The sequence below is a fragment of the Trifolium pratense genome, linkage group LG7 (genome assembly GCF_020283565.1).
Source record: "Trifolium pratense cultivar HEN17-A07 linkage group LG7, ARS_RC_1.1, whole genome shotgun sequence".
NCBI lineage: Eukaryota > Viridiplantae > Streptophyta > Magnoliopsida > Fabales > Fabaceae > Trifolium > Trifolium pratense.
Window position 1 is genome coordinate 51563579 of NC_060065.1, and position 26302 is coordinate 51589880.

A 26302-nucleotide genomic window follows, 5' to 3' on the forward strand; every position below is an offset into this window, starting at 1 on the left:
TTTACTCAAAGTGTTCTTTCTCTTTCTCCAATAATTTCATATTCCTAATTTAAAATTTCTTTTATTTTTTATACCTTTTCAAATTTCCAAATGGTATATAAAATAAAAAAAATCCAAATGTTGACCTTCTTGGCGTGGGGTGCAAGAGTTTAATTAACCACATATATAAAAGTTAATTACCATTAACCACACTTAAACTTAGTGATCCATTGCTTGTCCTCACAAGAGGTAAGTAAATATTTTCTAATGGTGTTTTTTCTTTGACTGTACGTAGAATTCAATGATTACTATTTTTATTTTTTTATGATTCATTTTTCTTATTAATTATGCCTTTTTTTTATGTCAAAATTAGGAAACTTTAACAATATGGAGATTAAGGAAGACAATTCAGAACATGTTTCAAAACATGTTCATCAATTCTACTTTGTTAAGCTTTGGCCAACAACTCCAGATTCAATTTGTAAAATCAAAAAGGAAGAGAACATAGTAATGAAAATGAAACAAGACATTTGTAAAATCTCAGATATTATTGCAAAGAAAACGGTATATATATTATATAATACTATATAGAAATTGGTATTTCTATTTTTTTTTTTTCATCCATAATAAATTTGAATATATGAAATGAAACTTTGATACTAACAAATGTTTTGTTTTGTTTTGTTTTGTAACAGGTAAGAAGAGACTCTTTGTATGATAGATACCATGGTGTGTCGACGGAAGAGACGATACTAAGCAATTTAAATATGGCTCTTGATGAATTGAATTTAAGGAATGTTAAAGTAGAAAATGGAGGATGGTTTGGAGAAAAGCTTGATAGAAAAGTAAGAAAAAAAATAAATCTATTTAATATTATTTTTATCATGATTAAATTCATATATTTTTGTTGTTCTATAGTCTTTGAATTATAAGAAGCTACATGGTAGCAAAAGTTTGGGTGAGGAGAAAAGAATTTTAAGGGATATAAAGATTCAACAAAAAGATGTTGCTTCATTCAAATCACTAGAAGTGCTTAATGAATCGGTAATTTAATAAAATTCAATTTTTTCCTTTCGTTATGAAGATTGGAGAAAGGAAGTAAATTTATTTTTTCTTAATACGTGTGAAATGGTGAAATGCGACAGTTATGGGGTAAGCATTATATTTATCACGGTTGGGAGAAGCTCGTCAGAGAAATCGAACAATTCCAAAACCAACCTATGGAGAGAGCTTCCAAGTATGACAACTTGAAGAAAACTATAAAAAATAAAATCAAGGTAACTTATAATTGGCTTTGACTAACAAAAAAAATAGCTTATTCAATTCATGTCTTAAAGTTGTTATTATCATTGAGTGTGACAAATATTTTCTATTTTGTTGTAGCGTTCTTATGATTATAAATCTTTGAATAACAAAAGAGAATGTGGGACAGAAATTATCACTGGTGTGAAAAAATTTGAAGCCAACAAAAGAGACTTATATCCTTTGAATGCAAAATTGACAAGGAAGTATAATAAAAAGGATGAAGCAAATCAAAGGATTTTGAAATTGAAAAAATTGTATCATGAGGAGGTAAGTTGTTAAAATCCACAATCTATGCATTTAAGTCATTTTTACTTGGTTGTCAAAAAGTGATTTTTACTTAAAACTAGAAGCTCACGATCCTCTTCGTTCTCATAATTCAAACAAAAACAAAGGGAAAACAAATATGAATTAAGTTTTGATGGACACATAATAGTTTTCTCTTGTTTTTGACAAACTGATCGATACTGATCAAGTCATTGTCTCATATGTTATAACAACGAAGATCGTGAATTTCTACTTCATACGATTTTTAAATACTTGTTCACACTGGACCACAAAATACGTAGAACTTGCCATACATGTGTTATATACATGTTACTTTTTCGATTGCAGATTCACGACTACTACCAGTATTGTTCGCTTATAGATAAGGTTCATCAGTTGGCTGAAGAAAAAGATGTAGCAGCCCTTGAAGAGATGTCAAGTTCAGAGGTTTGTAGTTGGTTTCATTCCCTATATAAGTTATTTATTTCACATGGAAAGAAAAAAAAAACAAATATTGTTCATTGGAATAAGATTCTGTTTTATAATAAGGCATTTATTTTTGTTGTATTCTTGATGTGATAGGGTGGGAAGTTTATGTTAGAATGGAACAATAATAAAGCTTTCCGACAAGATTATGAGACGAAGGTTCTTCGATCATTAGAGAGACGACAACTAAGTAGAGATGGGAGAAGAAGACCCGATAAATCATGTTGTTTAACTTGAAATTTCGGAACAACAGAATACATAATATCTTTTAGTAATGCATGCTTACATCAAAGATCAAACACGACGGTAAAACTAACACATCGATATATGTAATAATTTGATGTGATAAATAAATTAAATAACCATCGTGAAGATTCATAATAGAAATAGAGGTCATAGTCCTCCGCTCCATTGTAAACATAAATTCCCCTATGTAAATACGACGAAAAACTCCAACATCTTGTCATACTGTTGTAGGGACCAAATTTCCAATTTTTAATTAGTGTTTTGCATTTGCAGGTAAAAGAGTAATTGAAGAAATGTTTAATCTGGAGTCGAATTGAAGCCGCTATGAACTAAAGCGGCTTCTACTAGCCTTTCTATTTGGTTTTGTACCAAGATAGTAAAAGAGCTAGCCTAATTGTCCCTTTAATGATTTTTTTTAAAGCAACTTTTTAATGATTGTTAATTAAGATCTAATTTTTCATTTTAAAAGAAGGATCTTGCTAACGAGCGTCCCCGAGGTACTCTTTAAGCATTTTATTTAAAGAATTTTTTTTGCATAAATCGGTTATCCTCTGAGTGTAATTAACTATAGAGATTAATCTCTTGAACGTTATGAGATCTAATCGGATGACAAACTCTTCTAAGAATTTTAACACTATGTATACCCAACTCGATCAAAGATCGAACTCAGGACCTTGGTTAAGATAATTTTTTTTTTCACTTATTAAGAAAATCAAAACATAACAATTTACTATCATGTGGTACAACATATTTGAATCCCTAAACCATTTAATCTTGAGTTTGATCTATATACGGTTACATGTATATGATACATTGGTTTATCAATAAAAAAAACATAATAATTCGCAGTATATCTTTTTATTTCTACCATGAAATAAATTTCATGAAAAAATATAAAATTAATTTCCATTAATTATTGTGTATGAAGAAAAAGAGGAGTCAAAATATATTAAATACAATTTGCGGTTATAAAAAGAAGCTAGCTGAAGCTAGAATTGCAGTCCTTCATGAGATGTCAAGTTCAGAGGTTGGTAGTTGGTTTAATTCCCTAAAAGTTTTTTATTTCACTTAAAGAAGTTCTGTTAATTGAAATAAGACTCTATTTTATAATGAGGAATTTAATTTTGTTGGTTTCTTTGATGTGTTAGGTTGGGATGTTTATGTTAGAATGGAACAATAATAAAGCTTTCTGAGATGGTGAGAAGTACCTTCTGCTATCATTTGAGAGACGACAACTATGTAGCGAATAGCCATGAGAGAAGAAGAACTATTAAATCATGCAGTTGAAATTTGAAAGACTTTTAAGAGTAAATGTTATTATGTTGAAATTTCACAACAAGTATGAAGTATCTTTCGGTAATACAGACATCAAACTACCCGTGACAAAACCAATCGTTAGTTGGTTTAGTGGTGATTGACGCTGAACTTGGTAGGGAGGACTGCAGTTCGATCCTCCGCAACTGCGATCGGGAGGGGGCTGGAACCACTTGATGTCAGAACTGACTCCCGAACCAGATTCAACTAATGGTGAAAAACAAAAAAAAACTACTCGTGACAATAATATACGTTATATCATACCTGTAATAATATGAATTTAATTTATATACACCATCGGTGTAAAGTTATTTTAAAACACATGACATGTCACATTTATTAAATGATGTGACAACACATTATTGGATTTATGTGTAAAATAATTTTACATCGACAGTGTATTACAATTAAACTCAAATGTTATTATGTTGAAATTTCGCAAGAAGTATGAAGTATCTTTTAGTAATACAGACATCAAACTGCCGGTATAATACGTCGAAAAAAGATCTAAGTTTTAGTCAGGCCCGGTTTTCTTTCAGTAATACAGACATCAAACTGCCGGTATTATTTCTTTGAAAAATTAATTTTTAAAATTAAGTTGCAATTTTTATTAAAAATTCTATAAATTGCAATTTTTTAATATTTTTTTTATTATGATCCATTTTTATTATTTGTTCCGGGCCTCCAAAATCTCGGAACCGACCTTGATTTTAGTAAATAAACCAATACAAAGAGGAGTACAAAGAGACATCACAAAAAAGATGTTACAATAGCAAAAACACAAAAAGATGTTACGATAGGAAAACAATACAAAATGGAGTGCCGGAAATACTCACAAAAGAAAAAAAACAGAAAGAGATCAAAGAAAAACACAAAAAAATAGCAACACCAAAAGCACCACCGCAAGACACCAGTTCACCCAACTCCCGAACCACAACAACTGGCTAGGGAGAAAGGAAATGACAGGGAAGAAGTAAAAGGAATAGACCATCCACATCGCAAAGACACACACCACCAATCTCTATCCACTCAAGCACATGACAGGTTGTACCTCCCACTGATAGAACGAGCATGGGTTACAAGGATTTTTGGCCAAGAACCACTTTCACGATGAAAGTTTCACATTTTCAACCAAAGGTGTCGACATACACAGTTCCCGTAGAAAAGATTAGATCATTCTGAGAGTTCCAAATAGACCACACAACAGCATGCCAAATTAACACCCAACCTAATAATCTAAACTTCTTATTCACGTTAAGACCTAAAAACCCCTAAAACAAACTTGTCCCTTTTAACTGACTGTTAAGGATCTAGTTGTCCATTTTAAATGAATATAGCACGTTGGACATAATTGAAGTTGCATGTGACCGAAATATAAAGTGAAGGTCATTTCGTAACCGATGTGAAATTTTTTAACAATCTTAGTTCAACCAATTGAACTACGCCTTATGCACGATGCTTTTTTGCGACGAAATATTCCTAATGACTAAACTATCATGTAGTGTTTAAACTTTGTCATAAAATGTTAATGATTGACATTTTGCAATTGCAAGTCTTCTACAAAAACCTGTTGCTCAAGGTTCATTTGTTAACTGCATGATATATATTGTTTTTTTTATTTAAATCCCACTACCTACATTTTAAATAACTACATATAGCATCATCATTTAAGCTATAATAAATTCTAGGTAGGTTGCTAAATTCATAAAGTCAAATGTTTTGAGATTTTCATTTCTTATTTATAGCATTTCTGCCCTATAAATTATTCGAAAAGGTATAAAAAATAAAGAAATTTAAGATGTTGACTTTTTTGGCGTGGGGTGCAAGAGTTTAACCACATAATAGTTTAATTACTAATTAGCCACTTAAATAGTCCATAAAATTAGTGATCCATTGCATGTCCTAAAAAGCAATTAAAGCCAAATCACTAGAAGTAAGGTAAGTATTTGTTTTTCATTGACTATAGAATCCAATCATTTAATCTTTTACTTATAAGACTTGGGACAAGTAAATCAAACAGATTAAACTGATTTAATTTGCACATTGTTTATTATGATTCAATTTTCTTATTAATTATGATTTTTATTATGTCAAAATTAGGAAACTTTAACATCATGAAGAATATGGAAACTACATCACCTTCAAAACATGATGGAAGAAGAACAAAGGCTATTGATGAAAATTCAGATTCATTCTCTAAAATCAAAATGGAAGAGAAAGTTATTAAGAAACTAAATCATGACATTTGTGAAATCACAGAAAGGATCACAGAGAAATTGGTATTTAATATATAGAAATTGGTATTTAATATATAGAAATTAGTATTTCTAGTTTCATCCATGATAAATTTGAATATATGGAAGGAAACTTTTACATTAACAAAAATCCTATATTTTATTTTGTAACAGTCAAAAAGAGATTATCTCGAATCTGTGTTGAGACGCTTAATTAGTTATCGACGATGCTCGCCACACAGATATCGAGTGGAGGAAAAAGAGAAGATACTAAGGGATTTATATATGGCACTTGATGAATTGAATTTCATGAGTAATAAAACAGCAAATGGAGAATGGTTTGTGGAAAAGCTTGCTAAAAATGTAAACAAAATAAAACTATATTTTTGTTATGATGAATTTTATATATTTTTTATTTTTCTGATTTTGAAATAATTTGTGTAATCTTTGAATTATTTGAAGCTACATGGGAGTAAAAGTATAGCTGAGGAGAAAAAGATTCTAAGGGATATAAAAATTCAACAAAAAGAGAAAGATGTTGCTTCATTCAAATCACTAGAAGTGCTTAAGGAAATGGTAATTTAATTAATATATTCATATTTACCATAATAATTATCGCATTTATATTATGCACATTAATATTTTTTTTTAATATATGTGAATTTGTCAAATGCGACAGGCACATTTATATCGGAGAAGAAAACACATTGAGCAGATTAGACAGAAGAATAACTACATTAATGGTTGGCTAAAGCTTGGGAAGGAAATTGAACAATTACAAATCCAACTTATGGAAAGAGCTTTTAAGGAAGATATTTCCATCTATGAATCCTTGAAGAAAACTATAAAAGACCAAATCAAGGTAACATTTTAATTGGGTTTGACTCATTAAAAACAATTTTTTTGTTCCAGTATTCTTAGTGACTAAAAATTTCACATTAAAAATGAATAAGTAGAGTATCCGAGGTTCGAATCCCGACTTCTGCATAATATATACAATTTTCCGTCCCCATGAGCTTAGCTCAATTGGTTGAGACATCAGCATTTTATATGCAGGAGCCAGGGTTCGAACCCTGGACACTCCACTTATCCATCTTTAAAGGTGGAATTTCAAGCCACTAGGCTACCTGACCAAAAAAAAAAAAAAAAAAAATACAATTTTCCTGACAATTGAGCTAAGTTCACGGGACCACTCATTAAAAACAACTTATTCATGTCTTAATATTTTCTATTTTGTGTCTATTTTGTGGTAGGTTGCATGTGATTATATGGAATCTGGCAGCAGAGTTAAATATGGTGTGAAAGAACTAGATGCCATAAATGGAGAAATATATTCTTTGAGAGCAAAATTGACAGAGAAGTATAACGAAAAGGATGAAGCATATCAAAGGATTTTGAAATCGAATAAAAATTTGTATCATGTAATGACTTAATGAAGATAAATTACCATAAAAAAAATTTCTTCTCTGTTTCCTTACCTTTCTCGTTTGTTCATAGTAATTTTTTTCCTTAATTCCTCATGACATTTCAGTGTAAATTGCACTCTTTATATATTGTTTCATATTGAATAAATAAAAAGAAGAGAATTTCCACAATTGTGCTATTATCAATTTTGAAGTTACATCGGTACAGGGGTGGAGCCAGATGGTAGTGAGGGGGTTCAGGTTCAACGGAACCCGCTGAACTTGAAAAAATTATGTATATATCTTATATATTTTGCACTTTGAATCCCTTGAAATTGTACCTTTGAACCACAAAAGAGAAAGAAAACACAAGAGAAAGAAAATAGAGGAGAGAACATTTGCCCAGAAGTGAGAAGATGCAAGCAAAAAAGAAAATAGAAGTATGCAAGTGAACTCGAAGAACTATAAAGCCATAAACAAAAACAAAAGCGGCAGCCAGGAAGATGATAAGTGATAACTGGTATTTAGGTTTTCTTCGATTTAGGCCTTTGACTGATTCAGGGGAATTGATCACCAACGATTCCACTGCTTAGGTAGCGGATAGTAGGGGAAAATTACTCATCAGCGGAAAGGTAAAAAAGGAAATACAGCAACCCTTGATGAGATGTCAATTTTAGAGGTTGGTAGTTTAGGTTAACTCCTTGTAAGTTATTTATTTCACTTAAAAAACTAATGTTCATTGGAATAAGAGTTTGTTTTTATATAACAAAAGGGATTTATTTTTGTTGGTTTCTTTGATGTGTTAGGTTGGCCAGTTTATGTTAGAATGGAACAATAATAAGGCTTTCAGAGAAGATTATGAGAAGAGGGTTCTGCTATCGTTAGAAAGATGACAACTAAGTAAACTCAGGAGAACAAGAGCTGATAAATCATGCAGTTGAAATTGGAAGATTGTTAAGAGAGTAAATGTTATGTGAAATTTCGCAACAACGATGAATGATGTATCTTTTAGTTATCCAGACATCAAACACTACAGTGTTACTAATACATCGACATCTGTAATAATTTAATAAAATGAATAAATTAAATGTAAACACTGGTATCAGATACAAACACATGTCTTGTACTAGATTCAACTTCAGTATGAAGAAGTTTTGGTGCTATATAATCCCTTTGTATATCATTCAGATGTCGGTCGTTACAGTTACAGAAGTGTTTTCTTTTGTAACCGTTGATCATATACATGTAGTTTGACCTTGCGTGCTCATTGGACCGAGCAGGCTGGGTTAGGCCTTATCCCTGTCCAAAACAAACATTTACTACATACATCAGAAGGCATAACATTTACTCTTAACACTTCCAAATTTTGCTCCCAACATTACAAAAGCATCATAATCCAGCATGATTATTTATCAGGTCTTATACGCCCATCTCCACTTAGTTGTCGTCTCTCTAATGATTGCAGAACATTCTTCGCATAATCTTCTCGAAAAGCCTTATTATTGTTCCACTCTAACATAAACTTCCCAACCTAATAGATCAAACCAACAAAAAACATTACTTTCTTATCAAGAAAGAAACTTAAATAACATATATGAAACTAAAACAACTACTAATTAAGTACTAACCTCTGAAATTGACATCTCACCAAGGGCTGCTACATCTTTTTCTTCAGCCAGCTGATGGACTTTATTTATATACGAACAATGTTGATAATAGTCGATAGTCTAAAATTTTAAAATTAACATATAAAATATGGCAAGTTCTACGTGTTTGATGGTCTACTGTCAATCAGTAATTAAAAATCGTCTGAAATTCTAATTATTACTAATATCAGTCTTTTGAAGTAGAAGTTCGTGATCCTCGTTCATCTGAGACAATGACTTGATCGATATCAGTTTGTCAAAAGTAATAGCAAACAAATGTGTCTTTCAAAACTTAACTCATTTGTTTTCTCTTGTAATTGTAAAACTGACACCAATTAGATCGCCGTCTCAAGTTTCAGCTGCGAAAACGAATAGGATCGTGAGCTTCTACATGCAAATATATTAAATGTGGTCTTTAAATCTTACCTCCTCAAGATACAATTGTTTCAAATTCAAAATCCTTTGATATGCTCGATACTTTTTCTTATAATTCTCTGACAATTTTGCTCTCAAAGAATTCAATTCTGCATTTATGGCTTCTAATTCTTTCACACCATTTCTAATTCTGATCCCACATTCCATACACTTTCTTCTGGTTCCTAAATAGTCTTCATCACATAGAAGCTACCACAAAATAAAAAATACTGTAACACTTTAAGACATGAATAAGCTGTTTTTGAGTCAAAGTCAATTACAAGTTATTACCTTGATTTGGTCTTTTATACTTTTCTTCAAGGAGTCATACTTGGAAGCTCTTTCCATATGTTGGTTTTGGAATTATTCAATTTCTATCACGAGCTTCTGCCGATCATTTAAGTGATATCTCTGTCTCATCTTCTCCTCCAAGTTTTTATGTTTTTGATAAAAGAATGTACTTCCTCCGTTACATGATAACTGTCGCATTTCACCATTTCACACAGATTAAGAGAAAAAATAAATTTACTTCCTTCCTCCAATCTTCATAACGAAAGGAAAATGAATTTTATTAAATTACCGTTTCCTTGAGCACTTCTAGTGATTTGAATTAAGCAACATTTTTCTGTTGAATCTTTATATCCCTCAGAACTTGTTTCTCCTCAGCCAAACTTTTGCTCCCATGCAGCTTCAAATAATTCAAAGACTGCACAAATGATTTCAAAGCAAGAACAACAAAAAATATATAAATTTCTAGCATTAACGCTCTGGTTCTCAGGAGAAAAAAAGATATAAATTTAAATAGCTTACTTTTTTATCAACCTTTTCGCCGAACCATCCTCCATTTTCTGCTTTAATATTCCTTAAATTTAATTCATCAAGAGCCATATATAAATCTAGTAGTATCTTCTCATTATTCGCCACGCAGTTTATCCTATCACGCGGATAGTTTAAGTGATTATTCAACACAAACTCTAGAGACTCTTTTTTTGACTGTTACAAAACAAGATAGCTTTTTGTCAATGTCAAAGTTTCCTTTCATATTCAAGTTAATCGATGAAATTAATTAGAAATTATACCATTTTTTCTGTAATCCTTTCAGTGATTTCACAAATTTCGTCGTGCATTTTCATAACAATCCTCTCTTCCTTTTTGATTTTAGATATTGAATCTGGATCTGTTGGCCAAATCTTAACAAAGTAGAATTGATGAACAAGTTTTGAATTGTCATCAATAGCCTTTGAAGGTGATGTAGTTTCTTTATTCTCCATGATGTTTAAGTTTCCTAATTTTATCTGAATTAAACTCATAAATTAGTTGATCATTGATTTGATGGAGTATTTAAGTAGCAAATTAGTAATTAGTTACTGTATATATTATGTGGTCAAACACTTGCACCCCAAGCCAAGAAAGTCAACACCTAGAATTTCTTTTATTTTTTTATACCATTTCAAATAATTTATAGGGAACACAAACAGATACATGAATTGATAATCTTAAACAGCCTAGCTTTTGACTTTGTGAATTTTTATAATCTTAACCAAATTTGGCTTATTTTTTAGCTTATGAAAATACCTAATGCAAATAAATAAAGTTTTATGTTAATTCATAAGTTTTCACTAATAAAAAATGTACTTTTATAAGCTATTTTCTCATAAACTACCTTGAAAAACTTATAATAATGCATAAAACCTTATTTATTTGAATAAGTTGTTTCGCATAAGCTCAAAAATAAGCCAACCCAAACGGGCCCTTAGTACATTATGAAAACATAGAAGACTTTTTAAAATATAAATGAATAGAAACAAAATTGATCCCTAAATTAAGAAGAATCAATTAAGCATACTAATTATTCTTCTACACCAACTTGTAGTAGCAATTGTTTTCACTTATTAGAAACTCGTAGCCCTTGCTACATGGACACCTAAAAGTAAGGCTTAAGCACTTTTCAAGCCACTCTACACTAATAGCTTCTTCATAATCAGCTCTCAATTCATCCTACAAAAACAAAAAATAGATTCATTCAGTAACACTTTTTTGCAATATAAAGGTTCTAAGCCTTCAATATTTTAGCATAACTGCAATATATCATGAATCCTAACTGCAAAAGCAATTTACTATGCTTCTAAGCCTCAATATATTAAAGATTATTCTGATGGTTTTAAACTTGTGAACATGGTTTTAAATTATCCTTAGCAATATAAAGGATTTTGAGGTCTCGATATGGAATTTATGCAGGAAGATAAAAACTCTTTTTCCTTCCCTTCTGAAGCTTCTTCCACAAGTTCTTCCACTTTGTCGAAATCCTTCGATACTGGGTGAAAGATGCCCCCTTTTTTCATTTATTACGGTTATTTCTTTATCATTTTAGTAGCAATAGCAATTTCGACTATATCAGACACATTTAGTTGCAACATAAAGTTTCAAACGGTAACCACAACCGTAATTAAAAGACCAATATATTGACAATTATTACAATAGAAATAGAAAAGCCAATCAGAATCCATGATCAAGAAATACCTGAGACTGAGATGGAACTTTGTCATCTTCAGCTACAAGAGAGTCTTCTTCTTCTTCTTTTTGTTCTTTTTCCTTTTCCTGTTCTTTTTCATCTTCTTCCTCATCTTTCAAAATTTCATCCCAACATTGCTTCATTTCTGTTAAACGTTCTTTCATCCTTTTAAGCCTCTGAAATCACACACCCCCACAAAACAAAAAACAAAAACAATGAAAACCCATTATTTCAAATCAAAAAAAGATTAATTTTTCATCAAGAAACACATACATACCTTTGAATCAGGAGGAGAATTTTCTTCAGATTTTAAACAATGCGAAACTGCAGCTTTAACCGTTGCAGGATCAATAACTTCAGAGTTACATCTACTAATCGGTGGCCGAGGTGGCAAACCAGATGACCCTCTTACCGGCATTGTTTTCTCCTGGAAAGTGTATGATGGATCCGAGACAGATCCGTGAAGAACATTACCGCAGATACTAATAGGAAGAGTAATGGCAGAGAAGCCATTACGAGCAAGTTTCTCTTGGTTGAAAGAATGCTTCTTGGATGAGCGTTGATCGGAGGAAGATGTTGGCCATGAACCGCGTTTGACAGAAGTGTTGTGAGTGTGAATGTGATGATCAAGATGATCAGCCATTGACGATTCTTGTTGTTGATTTTGAATATGTAAATCAGCCATTGTTTTGATGAATTCTGTTTGGTTTTTGGTTTTGGTTTTTTGGATTTGAATATTTAATTGTAAAAAAAGAGTGAAGGTTTGGTTTAAATAAGGAATGTGATGTGATGCGTGATTTGTTGAGATTTTGAAGGGAAAGTGTGTAACTGAATTTGGCGGGTTAGTTGGGAAAGTTTGTTTTGGCGCCTACATAACAGGTTGCTTGCTTACCAAGCCATCCCGGCTTTTAGCTCCTCCAGTTCGATTATTGGTTAAACATTTTTTTGGTTTACCTTGTAGGACTTTCTAGTCATCATCATATAGGATCATAACTTTGTTAAACATAAGATCTAATCAGTTACATGAATTTTGATTTTGCAACTTATCCTGAGTTGATCAAATAAAAGAGCAATAAAATTATGGACAATTATGTTTCTCTTTCTCCTCAAAGGACATTTTTAGCCAGATGTATATTTTTCTTGGAATTAACTCTCCGGTTCTCAAGGGTCCCGTAATTTAGAGTTCAATTAGAAGATAAATAAAATATGGTATTGTTCCTACTAAAAATCGAACTCAAATTCTTCTAAACAATTTGTCCTTAAAAAAATTCATTATGTAATTGAGTCCAATCACTTAACTCTTTTGGCTAGTGGCGTGACTTTAAAGACAAGTCAGAGTAAGATAATAAGTAAAAGCAATTACATTTGACATGAATAATGGATTAATCTTTATTACTGCTTGAGCAACAGGATTTTGTAAATCCAACTACCTACATTTTAAATAACTAAATATAGTATCATTTAAACTATAATAAACTCTAGCTAGGTAGGTTTCTAAATTATAAAGTCAAATGATTTTTTGAGATTTTCATTTCTTATTTATAACATGTGTGCCCTATAAATTATTTGAAAAGGTATAAAAAATACAGAAATTAAGATGTTGACTTTCTTGGCGTGGGGTGCAAGAGATTAACCACATAATAGTTTAATTACAAATTAGCCACTTAAATAGTCCATAACATTAGGGATCCATTGCATGCCCTGAAAAGTGAAAAGTAAAGCCTAATCACTAGAGGTAAGTGTCTTTTATGACTATAGAATCCAATCATTTGATCTTTTACTTAGACTTTATGATAAGTAAATCAAACAAAATTGATTTGTACATTGTTTATTATGATTTATTTTTCTTGTTAATTATAATTTTTATTATGTTAAAATTAGGAAACTTTAACATCATGAAGAATATGGAAACTACATCACCTTCAAAACATGATGGAAGAAGAACAAAGGCTATTGATGAAAATTCAGATTCATTCTCTAAAATCAAAATGGAAGAGAAAGTTATTAAGAAACTAAATCATGACATTTGTGAAATCATAGAAAGGATCACAGAGAAATTGGTATTCAATATATAGAAATTATTTAGTATTTCTAGTTTTATTCATGATAATTTGAATATGGAAGGAAGCTTTCACATTAACAAAAAATCCTTTATTTTTTATCCTGTAACAGTCAAAAAGAGATTATCTCGAATCTGTGTTGAGACGCTTAATTTGTTATCGACGATGCTGGGGACTCAGATGTCGTGTGGAGGATAAAGAGGCGTTACTAAGGTATTTATATATGGAGCTTGATGAATTGAATTTCATGAGTATTAAAGCTGCAAATGGAGGATGTTTTGTGGAAAAGCTTGATAAAAATGTATGAAAAAATAAATATCTAATTAAATTTAACAGTATTTTTGTTATGTGGAAATTCATATATTTTTTGTTATTTTCTGATTTTGAAATCATTTGTGTAGTCTTTGAATTATTTGAAGCTACATGGGAGTAAAAGTCTGGCTGACGAGAAAAAGATTCTAAGGGATATAAAGATTCAACAAAAAGAGAAAGATGTTGATTCATTCAAATCACTAGAAGTGCTTAAGGAAAGGGTAATTTATGAGTATACCAACAAGGCCACAAAATCTGGTCCCCTAAAGGAGAAGCCACTCAGACTTGGGTTAAAGATCTTATGATTCCTGAGATAAGAAGCTGGAATAGACAACTGATTTTTGACACCTTTATGCAATTTGAGGCGGAGCAAATTACTCAAATACCTATTGTGCACCTATCTAGACCAGATGAATTCTCTTGGCCTTACACTAAAGATGGAATTTACACAGTGAAGTCAGGTTATCAAGCAATTCAGGACTGGAAAGAAGATCCAAACAAGCCATCAACCAGCTATAAACCCAAAAACAATTCTGTCTGGCAAAAATTATGGCACCTAAAGATCCCTCCCAAATACACTCATCTCATATGGAGAATTTTGCAGGATGCTCTACCAGTCCAATCCAACTTACGGAAACGAGGAGTCAATTGCTATCCTCTATGCCCTCGATGCAAAGAAAATATTGAAGACCTCAATCACGTTTTTAGTGGATGCTGGTGGGCAAAACAAGTGTGGTTTGCCTCACCTCTGACCTTAAAATTTGACCAGAATGAATTCTCTTTCAAAAATTGGATTGAAGACAATATTAGAAAGGATCAAAGCCAGAACATGAATCTAATTGGCGCTATCTGCTATCATATCTGGAGAGCTAGGAATTTATTAACTTTTCAAAATAAAAACGTACCTGTGTTGGATGTAATTCACCGGGCGCAGGAGTGTCTCTTTGAGTACCATCGTCAAGTGAAGCCAATCTCTGAGCAAGTTAACCGCAACACCCGAGCTCGCAGTAACAACGATAGTGACTGGATTCCTCCGCCAAAGGACACCCTAAAACTCAATGTGGATGCTCACCTTATGGGTGATGGCCATTGGGGGTTGGGGTGGATCTTGAGGAAGGAGGATGGTAGTTTGGTTGGAGCTGCGACAAAGGTAGTTCGAGGGCTCAGCGAGGCTATCGAGGCAGAAGCGATGGGTGTTGTTGAAGCAATCATGTTTTTAACAGAGTTCCAAAACGGATCTGTTATCATCGAGTCAGACAATGCTTCAATTGTGAAAGCTATCCACAGAAGAAGTTATCCTAGACTCTATTGGGGGATGCTAGCGAGAAAGATTAGAGAAGCTATGGAAGAAAACCCCAAAATCTCTATCCAATGGGTCAACAGGAACAAAAACACGGTGGCTCATGTGTTAGCAAATTGGGCCGAAGTTGAACCCAACAAAATTTGGGTAGATAACTTACCCCCCCACATTGTAGGCCATATCCAAAAAGATATGATGCCATCTCATGTTTCTTCTGTTTAGTAATATACTTCTTTTTTGATTAAAAAAAAAAAAAAAAAAAACATCTTTTATTCAATTATTGGAGAGTAAAAAATATTGAGCAGATTAGACAGAATTATTACTTGTATGATGATTGGCTGAAGCTTGTGAAGGAAATTGAATAATTTCAAATCTAACTTATAGAAAGATATATCTTTTCAGGAAAATGTTTCCAACTATGAATCCTTGAAGAAAACTATAGAAGACCAAATCAAGGTAACATTATATATTGGCTTTGACTCATCAAAAACTTATTTTTTTTGTCAAGTAGTATGGTGACTAAAATTCTACCCTTAAGGTTGATAAGTGGGATGACCGAGGTTTGAACCCCGGCCGGCCCCTTGTATATATAATGCAATATCCCAACTGAACTAAGCTCACAGGCGACTCATAAAAACAGCTTATTCATGTCTTAATGTTATTATCGTTGAGTGTAACATATATTTTCTATTTTGTGGTAGGTTGTATGTGATTATATGGAGTCTGGCACCAAAGTTAAATATGGTGTGAAAGAACTAGATGCCATAAATGGAGAAATATATTCTCTGAGAGCAAAATTGAGAGAGAAGTATAACAAAAAGGATGAAGCATATCAAAGGATTTTGAAATTGAAAAAAATGGTATCATGTAATGAATAAAGATAAATTCCTTATAGTAATTTTTTTCCTCAAAGTGGATTAATTTCTCATAACCAATTCGGTGTAAATTACACTCTCTGTATATTGTTTCATTGAATAAATAAATGAATAAATAAATAAATAAATAAATAAATAAACAGAAGAGAATATTCACAATTGTGTTATGGAAAATGCTTAAAATATGGTAATATGGTAAAATATGTCTGGGCACTGTTTAAGGATACAAATATGGTAATATGGCATTGAAACTTGTGCAGTCAACTCCTCAAAATTTTAAAAATTATGATTTTCAATTTAAATCTTTTTTTGTTTTGTTTCCTTAACCAGTGTCTTCGTCCCGTTTATAGTTACATTGGTAAGTATAACAGTCGTCCAATCATATTTCTTCATGTAGATATGACCAAAGAAAACAAATATTGTGTCATTTCAATGTTTGTTAGAGATATTAACTTACAAAGGGCATATACCTTCGTTAATTTGGCGTACGTATTCAAGGTTTTTTGTTGAAGATTAGCAAATTCGTTTTGTTCACACCTGACGGAAATGTAATAGAAGTGCAAATTTGTTGGATAGTTTAAGCCTTACTTTTTTTTATAGACTAAATGGCAAATCCTTTTAGCCTTACTTCTATTTTTTGGGATTTTATTATTATGGAGTCCCCTTCTAGTGAGCTTAGATGACTCATCACTCATGTTTAATGATATTTTCGAGGCTTGTAAGCGTAAATTTAATTCCTTTGTTTTTTTTGTTTCTTTTTTGTACGTGGCACAATGATAAAATGTTATTGGATGACACTGTAATAAGGAATGTGATGTGATGCGTTGATTTGTTGAGATTTTGAAGGGAAAGTGTGTAACTGAATTTGGCAGGTTAGTTGGGAAAGTTTGTTTTGGCGCCTACATAACAGGTTGCTTGCTTACCAAGCCATCCCGGCTTTTAGATCCTCCGGTTCGATTATTGGTTAAACAATTTTTTGGTTGACCTTGTAGGACTTTCTAGTCATCATAATATAGGATCATAACTTTGTTAAACATAAGTCCTAATCAGTTACATGAACTTTGATTTTGCAACTTATCATGAGTTGATCAAATTAAGGAAATCTTTGGCTAGTGATATCTTAAGTAAAAGAGCAATAAAGTTATGGACAATAATGTTCCTCTCCTCAAAGGACATTTTTAGGAGTGGTATTTTTTTATATTAACTCTCCAGTTCTTAAGGGTCCCGTAATTTGAATTTCAATTTAATTAAAGATAAATAAAATATGCATGGTTAAGAATTGTTTTCACTAAAAACCGAATTCGAATTATTCTAAACAATTCGTTCTTTAAAAAAATTCATTATGCAATTGAGTGCAATTTCACTTAACTCTTTTGGCTAGTGGTATGACTTTAAAGAAAAGGTAGAGTGAGCTAATAAGTAAAAGTAATTCCATTTTACATGAATAATGAATTAATCTTTCAATGACACAGTTAACAAATTATGCATGAGCAACAGGTTTTTGTAAACTGGGTGCAGAGCCAGTAAAATCCTATCTTTAGGCTCCAAATTGTAATTTTTTTTTTTCACCACAAGTTTAATGTAGTTTGGGGTTTTTTTTGGCATCAAGTGGTTCCAGGGGGATTGAGTGGCATCAAGTAGTTCGGGTTAAATAGTAAAATAATATATATTATTTTAAGCTAAAAAAAGAGAATATGTTTCATTTTTAGGATAAATTATTTCCTTGGATGCTTAAAGAGTGGTAATTGCATTATATATATAAATCCAACTACCTACATTTTAAATAACTAAAGCATCATTTAAAGTTTAAACTCTAGCTAGCTAGGTTGCTAAATTCATAAAGTCAAATGTTTTGAGATTTTCATTTCTTATTTATAACATGTGTGCCCTATAAATTATTTGAAAAGGTATAAAAAATAAAGAAATTTAAGATGTTGACTTTGTTGGCGTGGGGTGCAAGAGTTTAACCACATAATAGTTTAATTACAAATTAGCCACTTAAATAGTCCATTCCATGTCCTAAAAAGTAAAGAAAAATCACTAGAGGTAAGTATATATCTTATATGAGTAATGTTGTTTTTCATTGACTATAGAATCCAATCATTTGATCTTTTGCTTAGACTTATGACAAGTAAATCAAACAAAACTTATTTTCACATGTTGTTTATTATGATTCATTTTTCTTCTTAATTATGATTTTTATTATGTGAAAATTATCAAACTTTAACATCATGAAGAATATGGAAACTACATCAAACAAAATTGATTTGTACATTGTTTATTATGATTTATTTTTCTTGTTAATTATAATTTTTATTATGTTAAAATTAGGAAACTTTAACATCATGAAGAATATGGAAACTACATCACCTTCAAAACATGATGGAAGAAGAACAAAGGCTATTGATGAAAATTCAGATTCAATCTCTAAAATCAAAATGGAAGAGAAATTTGTTAAGAAAATGAATCATGACATTTGTGAAATCACAGAAAGGATCACAGAGAAAATGGTATATATATATATATATATATATATATATATATATATATATATATATATATATATAGTTACTCTTTCTAATTTCATCCATGATAAATTTGAATATGAGAAGAAAGTTTGACATTAACAAAAAAGTTATTTTATTTTGTAACAGTCTAAAAGAGATAATCTAGATCGGTCTGTGTTGAATCGCTTAAATTATCGACAATGCATATGCAGATACCGTGTGGAGCGTAAAGAGGAGATACTTAGGGATTTATATATGGCTCTTGATGAAATGAACAAATTTGATTTGTTCATTGTTTTCCTCTAAGTGGATTAATTCCTCATAACCATTTCAATATAAAAGTTTTACACAATCGTCCAATCATATTACGTCATGTCGATATGACCAAAGAGAATATTGTGTCATTTCAATGTTTGTTGAGATATTAACTTACGAAATAGTACAATTAAGTGATAATTGGATGATTGTCTAAAATAATTTTATATTCTCGGTGCATGATTTTTTTCTCTTATTTTTTAAAGTAAACTTTCATACGGCAGTGAATAAGTGAACTATCCAACTCTCAAAAACTTGCTACTTAACAATAACAACAAAATTGGATGTGGAAAAAAATTCATGAATGAGTTCTCAATACAATATTACAAATGAAAATGAAACATTTTCATGATTTTTTCCACTTCTAATTTTGACAACCTCAAACCAAACATAACACAAGTTATAATAGAACAATAATCTCATTTTCAAAAGCAACTAAATCCTAAAACTTCATAATGAGAAAAGAAAACACAACGCTATAATATTACTAATAAATTAACTACTCAATCTGTATCTCTAGCACAATGTGTAACTTTGGTACATCCACGACGATATGGATTAGCCTCTCCGGAACCACCACAACCATAATAAGAATTTCCGCGACGATTACACGGGGCACTATCTTTTTTAAGAGCATCATAACTTATGTACCTTCCATTTCCAGCTAAATTTCTTCTATTCATACCTTCATGGATACATTCTCCCAATGCGCCGTCACATATCTTCGATGCATCGATATCAAGTATAGGAAAACTTGAAAATTGGTTGTATGATTTTGAGGACATAGATTTCATTGGCAAGATTAAGATGAAGGCAAAGAAAATTATTAAAAGTTGATTAGTACCCATGTAACAAATTAAACTTGGGTTTGAGATGAAAGGAGGTGTAATTTGTTGAAGTAAAGGGGAATTATTCATATGCTTTAACTTATTTTAAGGTTGGTGTAACATGTGTAGTGTCCGTTTCTTGCTCCATTTTTATCTAATCTCTTTAATTTATCTATGTATATCATGATTAATATGTTATTAAATAAAGAAAAACTTGGGATGGTTGTGGTGATAATCTCAGTCAAATTCTTAAGTTGTGATGAGATTCAAACTAACACATAAATAGCGATTCTGTTTCTTATTCAGTTAGGTAAAAATTCGATTAGTGGGATGAGTCATGAGTAGTGTGATTTTTTTAGAGTTTTTTCTTTGGTAAATAAAATGTTTAAGTGTCTCATATGAACTTAGCTCAATTGATAAGAGATATTGTATTTTATATGTAGGGGTCGGGGTCGGGGTTCGAACCTAAACACCACATTTATCCATCTTAAGAGTGAAATTTATAACCAGTAGAATAATTGACAAAAAAAAATATTTTGGCAAGAAAATAGGTCGGGCTGACAGAAGGAATCTAGTTTATTTTTTTATTTCATAATGAGTGTTAAATATTTTTATAAGTTTATTTAACTATATGTGATATGTGTGCGTTTGTCCCTACTTATTTTCTATTTATCTACTTCTTTTAAAGAGAAATAGGGTCAAACACAATTTTAATAAAATTCTTAAAATAAGAATTGTATTTTTTTAATGAAGAAAACACGATATAAGTAACTTAAGATTGAACAATTGTCTACATAGGTATAAACAATCAAACATCATATGGTTGCGGATCCACTTAATAAAGAGTTGACACCCAAAAGGTCTCATAAGCATATTGCTCATGCCGGTGTTATGCAATTAAGTGATATTAAATTTTAGTGGGAACTTTTTATTTTGAATATTGTTTTTATGACATAGACGTCATATTTGAGTTTAGGTAAGAGTAAGACTTAAGAATATTTTCAGAAGAAATAAAGTTTTGGTAGTAATATTATTTTGGGTTTAATGCTCCCCTTAAAAGTAAAATAAATAGTGAAATACAATTAAAGTTTTAATTTAAGGGAGGTAAAAATAAAATTTAACATAAATACGGGCGGATTCTAAGACGTATTTGGGATGGATATTTTATTTTTTTTTATAAGATATTTGGGATGGATATTAATATCTTATGTGTTTGATCCGCGCATTTTTTATAATATTTCACTTGCACATTCAAGTTACATGTGTTGCTATTTTAGGGAAACAGATTTCCTGCTGTTTGGTTTCCCACAGTTTTCACGCTGTTTTAAATTACAGCCGTCCGATCTAAACTGTGTGATCAAGATTGATTTAAGTGATTTTATAACTGCGTTGATCTGGATCGTCCGATCAACAATCAACGGCCAGAATCAAAACTGCGTGAAAACTGTGTGAAAAATTACTGCAGCAAATCTGCATCCCTATTTTAGAACTAGTAGCTTATAAAATAAGTACGTCAACAAATTTATATATACTAGTCATCAAATAAAATAACTATTAGTAAAAAAATTAAGTAAAATAACTAGCTAGTCAATGTCCTTTTGCTTTCAAAAAACCTAGTCATTGTCCTTTTGTACCAAAAAAATAAAAAGAAAATAAGTCAATGTCGTTTCAAATAATTAAAATAGAAAAATGTAGTCAATGTACTCGTAGAAAAACATGTGGCAGTCATCAATTTTGTAAAATTAAGTACGTCATCAATTAATCCATTTAAACAAACAAAATAAAATAATTATTTTTAAATTTTCTATATAAAATGAAATAGAAGAAGGGATTCATCAACTCCAGAATTAAATTTTATTTGAAATATTAGTTTTCAATCTTAATATTATTTGATGAAATATGATTACTTAATATTATTCAACGATTGTGATTATTAATAATAACTCTTACATATTTTTTTGTCATTTAAAAATAAATAAATTTGATGTCAGAAAATATATAAATTTTATTTGTCAAAAAAAGTAAATAAATTTTATAAAAATCAAAATAAATAAATAAATAACTTTTTTTTTACAATAAAAATCAATAATAACTCTTACATGGAGTATTCCTTACGATTCTTGTCTCTATGACTCTAAAGATCCACCACCGCCAAAGCACATAGAAGCCCCTTTATTTGAATAATTTGTTGAGAAAAAGCAATTTTTTTTTTTACACAAGAGAAAAAGCAATGTTAAATAAAAGAAAAAAAATTTATTAAAAAAATAAACTACGACTTCTTCAAAAAATAAAATATTCATTGCGTCAAAAAATAAAATATTCATAAAAATAAAATAATTATTATAGTATAAAATTATACAACTTTTTTTTTATAGAGAATAAAATTATAGTACTATACTATGTATAGCAATTTAAAATTTATCATATTTATTTGACATAAATTAAGAAATTAATTACCATATAAAATTATAATATGTACTATATAATAGAGATATGATCTTAATTTATATAATATGATCTAGATATTTTTGGAGTTAGTTTTTAAAAGGGTCAATGATATTTTTGATTCGATGCATCAAGAAAAATTTACACAACATCCAAAATTTCATTTATTTGTTTGACCAAAGAAAATTACATTTATTTGTTAATTTGACCAAAGAAAATTTCACAACAATAAAAGTATTTGTAATATTTGGTTACTCATTGGAATTATCATGAACATAAAAAATCTGTCAAGAATTTTTCAAGTCACTAACTTTCATGTTTAAAAAAAAAAAATCACTAATTTTCAATAATTAAAACAAAATTGAATAATAGAACAATTTTCAAAGAAACAATTAAGTATATTCCATAAAATTCAAACACAAATTATAGTAAAGTTCAAACCACAAACTAAACAAAATACAGCCGGCAGAATTCAACTTAGAAACACAAAATAAGAATTAGATTTGTATGAATGCACCATAATTAACATTTTAAATAGCAAAGCTTCCAATGATCAAGGCAACCACCAATCCAACACCAAAACCACCGAACCTAGTAGAACCCGAATGATCAGGAGATGGGGCCGGAGATTTTGGTGAAGGAACATCCGATGGTGGTGTATATAATGGTGAAGGAGTCTTTGATGTTGGTGAAGGAGCATTGGATGCCGGAGTCGATGTTGGTGAAGGAGCCTTCGATGTTGGTGAAGGAGCATTTGATTTAGGTGTCGATGCTGGAGTCAATGCAGGTGAAGGAGCCTTAGATGTTGGTGAAGGAGCATTTGATTTTGGTGTCCGTGCTGGAGTCAATGCAGGTGAAGGAGCCTTCGTTGTTGGTGAAGGAGCACTTGATTTAGGTGTCAGTGAAGGAGTCAATGCCGGTGTAGGAGCCCTTGATGTTGGTGAAGGAGCATTCGATACAGGTGTCGATGCCGGTGACGGGGAACTCCATGATGGTGAAGGTGCTGATGATGGACCTTGTTTACGATGATTTGGTGACAAAACAACAACGATCAATTTTTCACCCTGTTTGCAATTTTCAACGTTTCCACTAATGAAGAAAAAAGGACCTGATTTGTCAAATGTGAAAGTTGAATCTCCACCGTCCAATTTCTGGATCGCATTCCCTATGTTGCATGAGTAGTAGTCTTTTTTGCTTACCACCAACACTGAATCAGATCCCTTGGTATACTTAAAATCTGCATGACCAATAAACATCGTCACCAAAAATTACATAAAATCAATAGTTTTTATCATAGAATAATTTTTTGGATCAAATATTAGACTTTAATCTCAAAAACTTACCCATCTAAACTGCAAAAGAAAGACTCAAAAGATATGATTTTGTAAACAATTTTAACCAAAAAGAAATTGTAATTTTTTTTTGTTTACAATGAGCTGGGATTCAACCCAGCTAAGAATTATAACATACTATCCAAACCAATCATCACTGCAAAATTTTAGAAAACTTATAACAATTAAAGAAAATAAAACCAACCCAAGTTTTGACTTTTATCATACAAAATTATCGATTGCTTCATAACCCAAAAAAACCTTCATAGAGAAATATTATCATGTATGCAAAGTTTTGATTTTTACTATAGTTTTTATACTAAATTATGGTTGTTTCATAAGAGAAAACTACTCAATTTATGATTGATATATAAAGTATTGAGATTTAAGATATAAAAAAAAAAAATCAAAGAAAAAATTGAAACTTTAAACTTACAAAGTGTATCGTTGATTAGGAACCTATTATTCTCAGCCCATTGACCATACCATTTTGAAGGTTTCACTGCCCAACCATCGTTGCCACCAACGTTAAATTTGTAACCATATGACAATGAAAAACTAAGCATGATCATTGACATAATCAAAACAAAATTAGCCCTCATCATATCCATTGAATAAATTCTCAATATTTAAAACTAGTATAAAATATAGCTATGTATTTTTTGGAGAGAATTATAGTGTGATGATTCTAATTGAGTTGAGAAGTGAAAAGAGTGAAGGGTGTTTATATATAGTGAGGTAAGATAGAGGTGACCGTTTTGTTATTAATTTCCGCGTTTTCCTATACTTATTGTTATTAATAATAACTTATTATTATCATATCACAAATGCTATACTTTCCTCTTTTTCCTCTATTTTTAATTTAAACTAATTCCTTTTTTGTATTTCTAAAGTACTAGTAATTCCTTTCTGCCGTCAAAAAAAAAAATACTAATTTCTTTTTTTAAATATTTTGTCAAAAAATAATTCCTTTTTTAAATTTTATTTCTTTCTAGAAAAAAAACGATCGATTTCCATTTTTATAAGATATATATGTAATTAATGTGATCACAATTTTCAAAGAAGGTTGATTCAATTATCAAAAGGAAAAAAAGTTGATATTCAATGTATTTTTACCAAAAAGAAGGAGAATGTTAACATGTGCACCAAGGGCACATGTTAAGGAAACAAAAATAGAAAATATTAAATGTTGAAGCATTAAATTTTAATTTTTTAAGCATTAAATTTTTATATTATTAAATGTTAAATTTCTATATTAAAATATCTTAACATGTGCCCTATATGCACATGTTAAAAACACCCAAAAAACAAAAACATATAGGGGTTAGTCAAAAAAATAATTAATAGAGGACAAGGGTGAGCAATGGAAGGATTAGGATAACTTATAATCGATCCTAATCTTGCATAATTTTTTATTGGATTTGGAACATCTGAAAGATTTCTTAATTCTTTTTTTTGGTTACGATTTCTTAATTCTATTTACGGTAAAACAAACTTCATTCATTCATATACTAAACTAAAATTTGTTTTATTTTTTTATCTTTTTTTAATCTTTTTTTATCTTTTTTCTCATACAACTTTTCAATCGATATTTTAGGTAATTTCTTTTGAATGCCAATCGATATACCGTTTCAAATATCGTTCATCCATCATGCTATATACTACCCCGTCCCTAATTATAAGATTTTGCAGTTTGATAACTGCATGTACGTCAATACACAATTTTAATAACTAATATCTTTAATTGTCTATTAGTAAAAATTATAAAAATTTAATATTTTGAAAATACTCATCAAAACAAATTGAACGAATCTTATATGCTAATATTTATATTTATATATTATTAAAAAAATACAGTCAAAACAAGGTAAATGAACAGGGTCTTATAATTAGGGACGGAGGTAGTATATATATATAGATCATGAGAATGGTAAAGATATATGAGAATATGAGAATGAAATAATAGCCATTGGATCAAAAATGGATGGGTAAGATTAAAAAACCTCATTATGTGCCTCTCTTACTCTATTACTATTACTTTTACTCTATTACTATTACTTTTATATTTATACTCATTTTCCCTTTCATCTTCTTCTAGTAGCCGCGTTTCTTCTTCTTCTTCTTCCCATTGTCTTTCCCGTTCCTTCTCCTTTTCGGCCGACAACTGCTTTCCAGCCGCCACCTTCTTCTTCTCAATTCCGGCGGACGTTTTTCTTGCTCTATCTCCAGCGTTCGTCTTGTTTCCGACCGCCAAATTTCTCTCCCTCACTCTCTCTCTCTCTCTCCTCTCTCTCTCTCGCTACATTCCCTGCTCTCTCTCCTGCACTTCTTCTTCATTATATGGGTTGCAATTTCAAATTTCAATCTAATTCACATAAAAAACTAATTTCATTCACATAATCTTTCATATCAATTTTACACCACCCTCATAAATTATAATCAAAGAATTCCTAGATCCAGAAAATTTTAAATTGAAAAAAAGAAAGAAAAACAAAAGAAGAAAGAATACGTGGAAGAAGAAATCATT

The 26302-nt window shown here is 30.6% G+C and overlaps 3 protein-coding genes and 1 long non-coding RNA gene across 5 annotated transcripts; 3 read left to right on the top strand and 1 right to left on the bottom strand.

The window, feature by feature from the left end:
* Nucleotides 1-208: 208 nt before the first annotated feature.
* On the top strand, nucleotides 209-2552 carry LOC123894712 (proton pump-interactor 1-like). Its single transcript, XM_045944769.1, has 8 exons — nucleotides 209-228; nucleotides 353-543; nucleotides 675-824; nucleotides 898-1023; nucleotides 1125-1256; nucleotides 1363-1551; nucleotides 1897-1995; nucleotides 2131-2552. Exons 2-8 carry the CDS (start codon nucleotides 367-369, stop codon nucleotides 2269-2271), a joined length of 1014 nt encoding a protein of 337 aa, XP_045800725.1. The 5' UTR covers nucleotides 209-228; nucleotides 353-366; the 3' UTR covers nucleotides 2272-2552.
* Nucleotides 2553-5501: 2949 nt separating this feature from the next.
* Nucleotides 5502-6069, top strand: LOC123894713. Its single transcript, XR_006803894.1, has 3 exons — nucleotides 5502-5532; nucleotides 5695-5873; nucleotides 6003-6069. It is a non-coding gene; the product is annotated as an uncharacterized LOC123894713 (long non-coding RNA).
* Nucleotides 6070-6083: 14 nt separating this feature from the next.
* LOC123894714 (proton pump-interactor BIP131-like) lies at nucleotides 6084-16392 on the top strand. 2 transcript variants are annotated; one of them, XM_045944770.1, is made up of 4 exons: nucleotides 6084-6191; nucleotides 6291-6404; nucleotides 6508-6690; nucleotides 16177-16392. In XM_045944770.1, the coding sequence occupies exons 1-4, from the start codon at nucleotides 6114-6116 to the stop codon at nucleotides 16351-16353; spliced, it is 552 nt and encodes a 183-aa protein (XP_045800726.1). In that variant the 5' UTR covers nucleotides 6084-6113; the 3' UTR covers nucleotides 16354-16392. The 2 variants fall into 2 exon arrangements, with proteins under 2 accessions (XP_045800726.1, XP_045800727.1); XM_045944771.1 differs by lacking the exons at nucleotides 6084-6191; nucleotides 6291-6404; nucleotides 6508-6690 and adding exons at nucleotides 13983-14164; nucleotides 14265-14396; nucleotides 15878-15931.
* A 6461-nt stretch (nucleotides 16393-22853) lies between these two features.
* Nucleotides 22854-24453, bottom strand: LOC123894715 (early nodulin-like protein 2). Its single transcript, XM_045944772.1, has 2 exons — nucleotides 24212-24453; nucleotides 22854-23681 (listed from the first exon to the last, which is right to left on the bottom strand). The coding sequence occupies exons 1-2, from the start codon at nucleotides 24384-24386 to the stop codon at nucleotides 22975-22977; spliced, it is 882 nt and encodes a 293-aa protein (XP_045800728.1). The 5' UTR covers nucleotides 24387-24453; the 3' UTR covers nucleotides 22854-22974.
* Between the last annotated feature and the right edge of the window lie 1849 nt (nucleotides 24454-26302).

What these genes read in the sequence shown, in the direction of transcription:
- LOC123894715 (XM_045944772.1), bottom strand. Translation starts at nt 24,386, where the DNA reads ATGGATATGATGAGGGCTAATTTTGTTTTGATTATGTCAATGATCATG. An exon ending in CCTAATCAACGATACACTTT is followed by an intron (nt 23,682 to 24,211) that starts GTAAGTTTAAAG and finishes TTGGTCATGCAG; the next exon opens with ATTTTAAGTATACCAAGGGA.
- LOC123894712 (XM_045944769.1), top strand. Translation starts at nt 367, where the DNA reads ATGGAGATTAAGGAAGACAATTCAGAACATGTTTCAAAACATGTTCAT. An exon ending in ATATTATTGCAAAGAAAACG is followed by an intron (nt 544 to 674) that starts GTATATATATTA and finishes GTTTTGTAACAG; the next exon opens with GTAAGAAGAGACTCTTTGTA. An exon ending in GAGAAAAGCTTGATAGAAAA is followed by an intron (nt 825 to 897) that starts GTAAGAAAAAAA and finishes GTTGTTCTATAG; the next exon opens with TCTTTGAATTATAAGAAGCT.
- LOC123894714 (XM_045944770.1), top strand. Translation starts at nt 6,114, where the DNA reads ATGGCACTTGATGAATTGAATTTCATGAGTAATAAAACAGCAAATGGA. An exon ending in TGGAAAAGCTTGCTAAAAAT is followed by an intron (nt 6,192 to 6,290) that starts GTAAACAAAATA and finishes AATTATTTGAAG; the next exon opens with CTACATGGGAGTAAAAGTAT. An exon ending in CTATAAAAGACCAAATCAAG is followed by an intron (nt 6,691 to 16,176) that starts GTAACATTTTAA and finishes ATTTTGTGGTAG; the next exon opens with GTTGTATGTGATTATATGGA.